At 39.7% G+C, this 7,891-nt stretch overlaps 1 protein-coding gene across 6 annotated transcripts in view; it reads left to right on the forward strand.

The window, feature by feature from the left end:
* Positions 1-7,353, forward strand: part of DELE1 (DAP3 binding cell death enhancer 1) — a 60,162-nt gene extending 52,809 nt beyond the window's left edge. For 2 of the 6 annotated variants that reach the window (XM_087960974.1, XM_087960978.1), the window contains 3 exons: positions 2,764-2,855; positions 5,878-5,971; positions 6,779-7,353. In XM_087960974.1, the coding sequence (XP_087817100.1) occupies positions 2,764-2,855; positions 5,878-5,971; positions 6,779-7,008 (416 nt within the window). In that variant the 3' untranslated portion in view covers positions 7,009-7,353. Of the gene's footprint in view, positions 1-2,763; positions 2,907-5,877; positions 5,986-6,778 lie in introns of all 6 variants that reach the window. The other 4 variants (XM_087960975.1, XM_026683188.2, XM_087960976.1 and 1 more) reach the window with 4 other exon arrangements.
* The last annotated feature ends 538 nt before the right edge of the window (positions 7,354-7,891 follow it).

The following is a 7,891-nucleotide window of genomic DNA, read 5'->3' on the forward strand; positions in this document are numbered from 1 at the left end:
GTATCCACTTGTTGATTCCGTAGGGAAGGAGAGTAAACTTTCCTTTCAGCACCTCAAAATTGCCGCTTATTTTCTCTTCTGGAAAGTATCATTCAAAAAGCCATAATTTCCAGGTATTGTGTTAAATATGTCTTAGAGTCCTGGGTCAACCAAGAAAAACTTTCACTCTCAAAACTTTCACTCTCCTCTTCCTCCTGCGCATTCTTACCCAGCTGCCGGCTTTTTTGTGGCGGCCATTATGGACCGCCGCTGCACCGTCTTGGGAAAAGGGGGTTCTGCCGGCCGGGGAGGGGGTCTGCAACACCCCCAAACCCCTCTCCGGATCCCCCCTATCTTCAGCCACCCCTGCAGGGCAGCCTTAGCTCCAAACCCGTCTGGATCGGAGCACCAAAAACGGCTAGTGCAGCAGGGATCGCGCAGTGTCGCGAATCCCTGCCGCTCGCGAAGCCGACAAACCGGAAGTTTTTCTGAGTTCCATTTTTAATGCCAGAAGAGAAATCGCCATTTTACAACTTTCTGATTCGCAATTTAATCCAGATAGTATCTTTAAAGTTTATTTCCAACAGTCAACTTTTCTTCCTCTCACATTTTTAAGTCTCCGCTAATCCAGTGCCAAATTCATGTCAGAATCAGCAACTAATCCAAAGGCAGAATCTTCCTAATTCTTTCTGTTACAATGTTTCAATTTTTCAAAGTTCTTGCTTTATTGCATCAATTTCCATGCAATTTCAAGAAACAAGAGTTTTTTAAAAGAAAAACAAGTTGAGTTTAACTGAGATGGCACTCTTTATTATGCTAAGTCTTCACCCCCTCTTTTCTTTTTTCTTCTCTATTATTCAGAGCTTTTTAAACCACAATTTTCCAACAAGAAAAAGATCAAATCCAGTTGATATTAAATTTCCTCTTTAACAGTCTTTAGTTCAGCTTTATTAGTGCCAATATAAAATCAAAGTATACTTATCCAAGTTGATTATATAGTTCCTTCTCCAGCTTCTACCTTTTGCGGTTTCGAAGCCCCAACGCTATCAAAAGTAATTCACACCTTTTTTTTTCTCTTTCTCTTCGCCACTTAAATCCTTTCTTAAAGATTCTTTGAAATGTTAATCCTGGGGGTATCTTCCATTTGATTATATCGTCCCGTTCCTCCTGCTGTTCGCTTGTTTCTCTCTCTCCTGCACAATCTTATTCCAGTCTAATCTTTCCCTTCAGGGTGGCCATTTTAGACCACCACTTCAGGCGTCTTTGGGAGGGAGCAATTGCCAAGCTGGGGAGGGGATTTGCGACTCCCCTTTACCCATCTGATGGTCTCCCCTTCCTCCGCCATCCCTATGAGGTAGCTTCTGCCCTGAATCCAAAGGATTGGGGCTCTCCGACGCCGAAGCACGAACCAAAGCTGCGCACGATCACGGTCTTTGGGGAAGCTCAAAACAGGAAGTCAGTATTCAAAATATCTTTATATGTCAGAATTTTCTCAAACTTCACCAGATTTGGATGAATAAATGCTTCCATTGTTGAGAGCCATCCTGAGATTTGCAAGAAGATTTTGGCTGTTATTTTTTCCCACACAAACAATAATGAGTTTCTTATGTAGTGATTTTGGAAATACCTATGGCTTTTATTCTTCTCCTACCATAAAAATGCATGCCATCCAAGCTGTAAGTCATATCCTTCTAAATATAGTAATCTTTTGTGTCTAAGTGTTATTCATTTTTTTAGCCATGTTAGAACACATGTTTGATAGTAAAAAAGCCAATCTGGTAATCCAAACCCTTCATTTTCTTTGAATTCTTGTAATTTTCAGTTTAATTCTAGCTTCTTTTCCTTGCCAAATAAATTTCAAGATCAAGACTTTCAATTTCAAGAATTTCTTCTCAATTTTTATAGGTACAATTTTTACAGGTAAAGCAGTTTTGGTAGAATATTCATTTTCCCAGTAGCAATTCTTCCTAACATCGATAGATGTAAGTTTTTCCAGATCCAGTTTTACTTGGTTAAATAATTTTATGTAGTTATCTTCTTTTATCATTGCACATCTTGCTGTTAAGTATATTCCCAAATATTTAACTTTCTTGACTATTTGAAAGTCCACTTTTGAAAGTCAGTATGTTAGCTCGCTGAACATTAATTTGTAAAACTGGAATAGCAAATATTTTTTGATGTATACTTGGAAGGATCCAATAGAAGTAGTCCTCAACTTACAACACTTAGTTTAGGGATTGTTCAAAGTTACAATGGCAGTGAAAAAATTGATCTATGACCGTTTTTCATAGTTATGACCATTGCAGCATCCCCATGATCATGTGATCCAAATTCAGATACTTGGCAACTGATTTATATTTATGACCATTGCTGTGGCCCAAGGTCATGTAATCATCTTTTGTGACTTGATAAAGTCAATGGGGAAGCCAGATTCATGTAACAACTGGTTTACTAACTATTCAACTGCAGTGATTCACTTAACAACTGTGGCAAGAAAGGTCATAAAACTCACTTAACAATACTTAAGTATTGTTACTTAAGTATTGTTACTTAAGTATTCTTACTTAACAACAGAAATTTTGGGCTCAGTTAGTAAGTTGAGGACTACTTGTAGAAGATTGAATTTGACAGCGTAGCTGAATTTGGTGCAATTACATTTAACAACTACAGAAAAGCTTCCAAATTAGATTGGAAGTTACTTATAAATGAGACAGAATGATTGTATGTTTATTTAAAGTACTTATGAATGCCTGAATTTTTTACTAATATATATTGTTTTCTCAGGACTTGAAAACATGCAAGCTGAACAGTACCAAATGGCTTTTTCCTGTTTCAAACTGGCTGCAGATCACAACTACAGCAAAGCTCAATACAATGTAGGATTATGCTATGAATATGGAAGAGGCACCACAAAGGACATGACTAAGGTTTTCCAGTCCCATTTGTTTTATTCAGCCTGTGTTCTCTCTTTATGTAGAAAATTGAGGGAGAGGGAATCATTTATTATTTATTAAGTGCCTAGTGTGTCCTGGAACATAGAGACAAGTTCAGTAGTTGCCTTTTGCTTTTTCCTATCTTGTTGCTTCTTCACTGCTGAAAAAATATCTTTGGTGGAAAGTGTTATGAAAGTGTGCAAAACAATTGTACAACTCTGCATATTAAGAAGGGAAAGACGGCCAAAGGTACCACTTCTATATTAGTGTGAGTTCATATGTATTTGTTTCTGATGAGTTATTGGCTTCAGTCTAGGACAGTGGTCCCCAACCTTTTTTGTGCCAGGGACCAGTTTCACGCAGAAACACTTTTTCAAGGACCGGGGAGTCGAGTTTGGTGGTTTGCTTGCAGGCGTTTCATTACCTGACTAGGTAACATCTGATGTTGTTACCTAGTCGGGTAATAAAACGTCTGCCAGCAAACCACCAAGTTCAGGGAGCGCCAATGCCTCCTCATTGCAACCCTGAGCGACAGATATTCTCTTCTATTGGGACATTTAAACGGAGGGTTTCAGCTGCAGATTCAGGAACTGCGCCGGGCTGAGGGCGTCTTCAAAACTGAGCGCTGGGTGGTGGCGGCCGACGGCTGTCTCCGCGGCTCAGGACAAGTCCCTGCAGGACGGCTGAGAAGCCCCTCTCGGCCCTGCCTCCCTCAGCCTCATCCCTCAGGTGTCTGCCTCCGTTCCTCATCTCAGGTGTCGCTCTCTCTGCTCCTCCACCAGCCCAGGAAGAAACTGCTTCAAAGAAGCCGGCAGGGTGGCTTTTCCTGTCGGTGCAGCTCTTCCGAAGCTCACGTTCACCCCCACCCCGCCGCCCGCGGTTCAATCCAGTGCTCCGTTCTGCCTGCCTGCCTGCCTGCCTGCGTTTCTGGTTGTTTCGGAGCAGCTTCGGCTGAGTAAAAGAGGTGAATAGTTATTATTCTCAGCCGAAGCTGCTCCGAAACAAACGAAGGCAGGCAGGCAGGCAGAACGAAGCACTGGATTGAACCTGGATTGATTGGCGGCGGGGTGGGGGTGAACGGGTGCTTCGGGGGAGCTGCGCTGACAGGAAAAGCCACCCTGCCGGCTTCTTTGAAGCAGTTTCTTCCTGGGCTGGTGGAGGAGCAAGAGAGCGACTGAGAGAGGAACGAGGCGGGAAGAAACCGAAGCCACTGAGCCAGAGAGTAGGACAGGCTTTGGTTGCTTCCTCCCTCCCCTTCTTTCATTTGTGTCCTTGATCCCTGATCCCAGCAGCATTCACCGAAGGCAAAGAAAGCCGCCATTTTTTATTTTATTTTTATTTTCTTTGCGGCCCGGTGCAAAGTGATCCACGGACCGGTGGTTGGGGACCCCTGGTCTAGGAGACAGCCTGCCTATCATAAATACAAGGAAAGGATATGCTGTGATACTATGTTGCAGGCCAGCAGCTTTAAAGGCTGTTGAAAATCAGATAAATTCCTTCTTTGGCTTATCCTTGTCTTCTGAAGTAGATTCTGTGTCAAGTCAGTCTTGGTTTCTGGCAACTGCTGGGTCTATTTCTTGAAATTTTATTGGCAAGGGTGTTGTTGCCCACCTTGTGTTACCCACTTTGCCTTGCCCCATCAAATACCAGTTTTTTAAACTTCTCTTTACAAGTATAGATTGCTACACAGTAATTACTTTTATTGTGTGGGATTACATCTGGATAAGGAAAACATATTTTGTGTTGCAATTATATTTGTAAAAGCTTCCACTGGAGGCAATGGAAAGAGTTTTTTCCCCCCAAGAACATGAATAGTAGGGAAAATATTTTGGAACATATATAATCTTGGCTGACTTTGGCCCATCATTCTCTCTCAATCCAATGTACTTCACAAATTTTTGTTATGAGAAAAAATAAGAGGTGGAAACACTATTTTAATGGCTGAGAGCTTCTGTACAAAAAGTAAGATTATAAATCTAATAAATAAATAAATATAAACTCGGGAGACAGAACAAGGGTAAGTCATTCCTAATGCAATGATTTAGATTTTTATGACATTGGAGAGTTAAAGTGACATGCAAAGTGGATTGGACAAGGACATTTCAATTGGGGAATTAAGGCTTTTTTCTTCAATGCTTTTACTTGTACTTTTCATGCATTCAGTAGTGCATGAATAGTATACTTTTCAGTATTAAGATTGAGTCTTAAGAACTGCAAAAGTATTTTGAAGTATTGATCAGGGGTGTCAAACTCGCGGCCCGCATCACGTGCTGACCACGCCAACCCCCATTTTAGCGAAGGGGAAAACAGTTCTGATATGTCACATGGTGATGTGACACCGCGTGTTTGACACCCCTGCTATGGATTAATTAACTTTACCTTAGAAAGTCTTCATCTTAAATTTCTTTTAAGATTCCTCATTAACATAAAGCTGTACAATAAAGCAGCCCTACAAAATATTTTTCAATGTCCTATCTATCATATATCTATCAGCTCTATAACAGAATAACAGAGTTGGAAGGGATCTTGGAGGTCTTCTAGTCCAACCCCTGCTAGGCAGGAAACTATACTATTTCAGACAAATGGTTGTCCAATCTCTTCTTAAAATTTACCACAGGTCAATTCCAGTCAAGATGTAGAAGCATGTCAGCAACGATCAAGAGAAATGGGAGGCACCTGAGCTAAATTTTGTGTTGCAAAGGATCTGAATGCTTATGCCAATGTTTCATTTTTTTCTTTTTAATAAATTTACAGACATTTCTAAAATTCTGTTTTCACTTTGTCGTTATGAGGTACTGAGAATAGATTAATGGGAAAAAATGAATTTCAACTACTGTAGAATCAGGCTGCAGCATAACAAATTTGAGAAAAGTGAAGGGGTCTGAATGCAATGTATAGGTGCATACGGCAGCTTTCTCAGTAAGCAGTAATGTTTTTTCCCCTTAAAATTGCTATTTCTTTATAGGCAATCCTCTATTATCAGCGGGCAGCTCATCAGGGACACCTCTTGGCCCAATACCGCTATGTTAAGTGGCTTTTCTGTTGCTGGTGCAAAGCAGGTAACAATAGCAAAGTAAATATCTGACCTGGCAACCACTTTAGGGGGAACCCTGGTGAATTATTAGGAGAATTTTGGCATTGTGTTCACTCTTGAAAGTAATTTGGAGTAATTAATGCATGCCATGTTTAGGTTATTAAGCAGAACCTTTTACCTGTCATTATGGCTAGCTGCTTACAAAGCATTTTTAGATGTTAGTACAAAAAACTCTGAACCAGTTCATTTGGGAACCTTACATTTTGGAGAGGTTGCCCTTATTGATTATAAGGTTTTGGAATCCTCTAAACCAGATGAAAGAATGAATTACCAGCAAGCAGCTATTGTAAGTTATAAATCTGCAGAGAGAGAATAAACATTCTCTTCCATCAGTAGAATGAACACTATACAGGAGAAAACAGCAGATAATCAGCTTTATATTTATTTATTAAATAAATCTCACCGTCAAAATAATCCAGGGTGGCAGTTCATGGATCAGATATCAGTAAATAGAATAAAAAAGATTGGGTAGGTAGAATAGTGGAATAGCCTCTGCTGTTGAGTTGATCATGGGCAGGAAAAATGATTGGAAAAATAGGGAAACGTATGTATTGTTTTTTTATCATCTCCACTGTACACTGTTTTGCAATTATAAGCTCATTAGGTAGTGAAAGATTGAGTCTGGGATCACATAGTCTGAAAAACCACCATGCTGTTTGGGCTTCAGATGTGAACCCCTGCTATTAAAGCTTGTTCAGTGAAATGTTTACAAGGTTTGAATTTATACGAAGCACAAATTTAATATCTGTGGTTCCTGTATTCTTTCTCTCAGCTATGCAGAACCAGAATGAATTACCACTGAAAGAAAGAATTTGTCTGTCCAGTCCCTGCCTTCAGAGCCTTGGTCAGCCACTGAGTGCTCACTTGGGACAGCCAGCTGTTGGCTTGCTTCGCTCATGGAGTATAGGACATCTGGAAGATATGGCAGATAATTGTGAACTGCAATCCTATTTGATGAAGTCTCCATCAAACTACAGCCTTTCCCCTGCTGTTCAGAAATAGTAGTTGATTAACATGGATCATGAGGAAACTTTCTTTTCAAGAAACTACAAAAATATTGTTATGGTCCTAATTTACTTTTTATATGATTAGAACCAGATAGACATTTTGAAGTTATATTTATTTGTCTCATAAATGTATAACTTCTTTATCTGGTACTGAGGTAAAAAGTTGTTATCATTGAATATTATAACCAAACCCAGGTTGGATGTACTATTTCATCCTACAAATTTCTGTCCTCACTAACATCAGGAAAGCAGAAGTATTAATATGCTACATGACAACTTTTCTACAAACTTGAAAAATAGTCACCAAGCTGATTGCCTTCATTAAACATATTGGAGAAAATTTGTACTCTGTGTTTGAACTAAACATTCTCATTACAACCAGACCATGAAAATGTTACATCGATAAAAATGTATCCATGGTGCTAATCTCACCCATACCATATGGTTTTCAAACCTAAGAAACAGGATTTTCTGGATGCCTAGAATTCTGTGGTGGCATTTGCTTTGATTCCAAAAGAACATTGAAATATCTTGAAACAATGTCAAAATATTGTTGTAATTAAAAAGTTATCTAATTAGGAAATTCATGAAACACACAGGTACGGGTATAAGAAACAATTCTTAAACTGGTTTGAAATAGACTGATGCTATGGACAGAAATAATCTACAGTTACTGATAGCATTAACAATAGCATTTAGACTTACATACTACTTCATAGTACTTTATAGCCCTCTAAGCAGTTTTCAGAGTCAGCATATTGCCCCTAACAATCTGGGTCCTCATTTTACTGACCACGGAAGGACGGAAGGCTGAGTCAACTTTCAACCAGTCAGGATTGAATTGCTGACAGTTGGCAGAGTTTAGCCGGCAATACTGC

Source organism: Notechis scutatus, chromosome 3 (genome assembly GCF_049901735.1).
Source record: "Notechis scutatus isolate UNSWTSFEM ecotype Mainland chromosome 3, rNotScu1.2, whole genome shotgun sequence".
NCBI lineage: Eukaryota > Metazoa > Chordata > Lepidosauria > Squamata > Elapidae > Notechis > Notechis scutatus.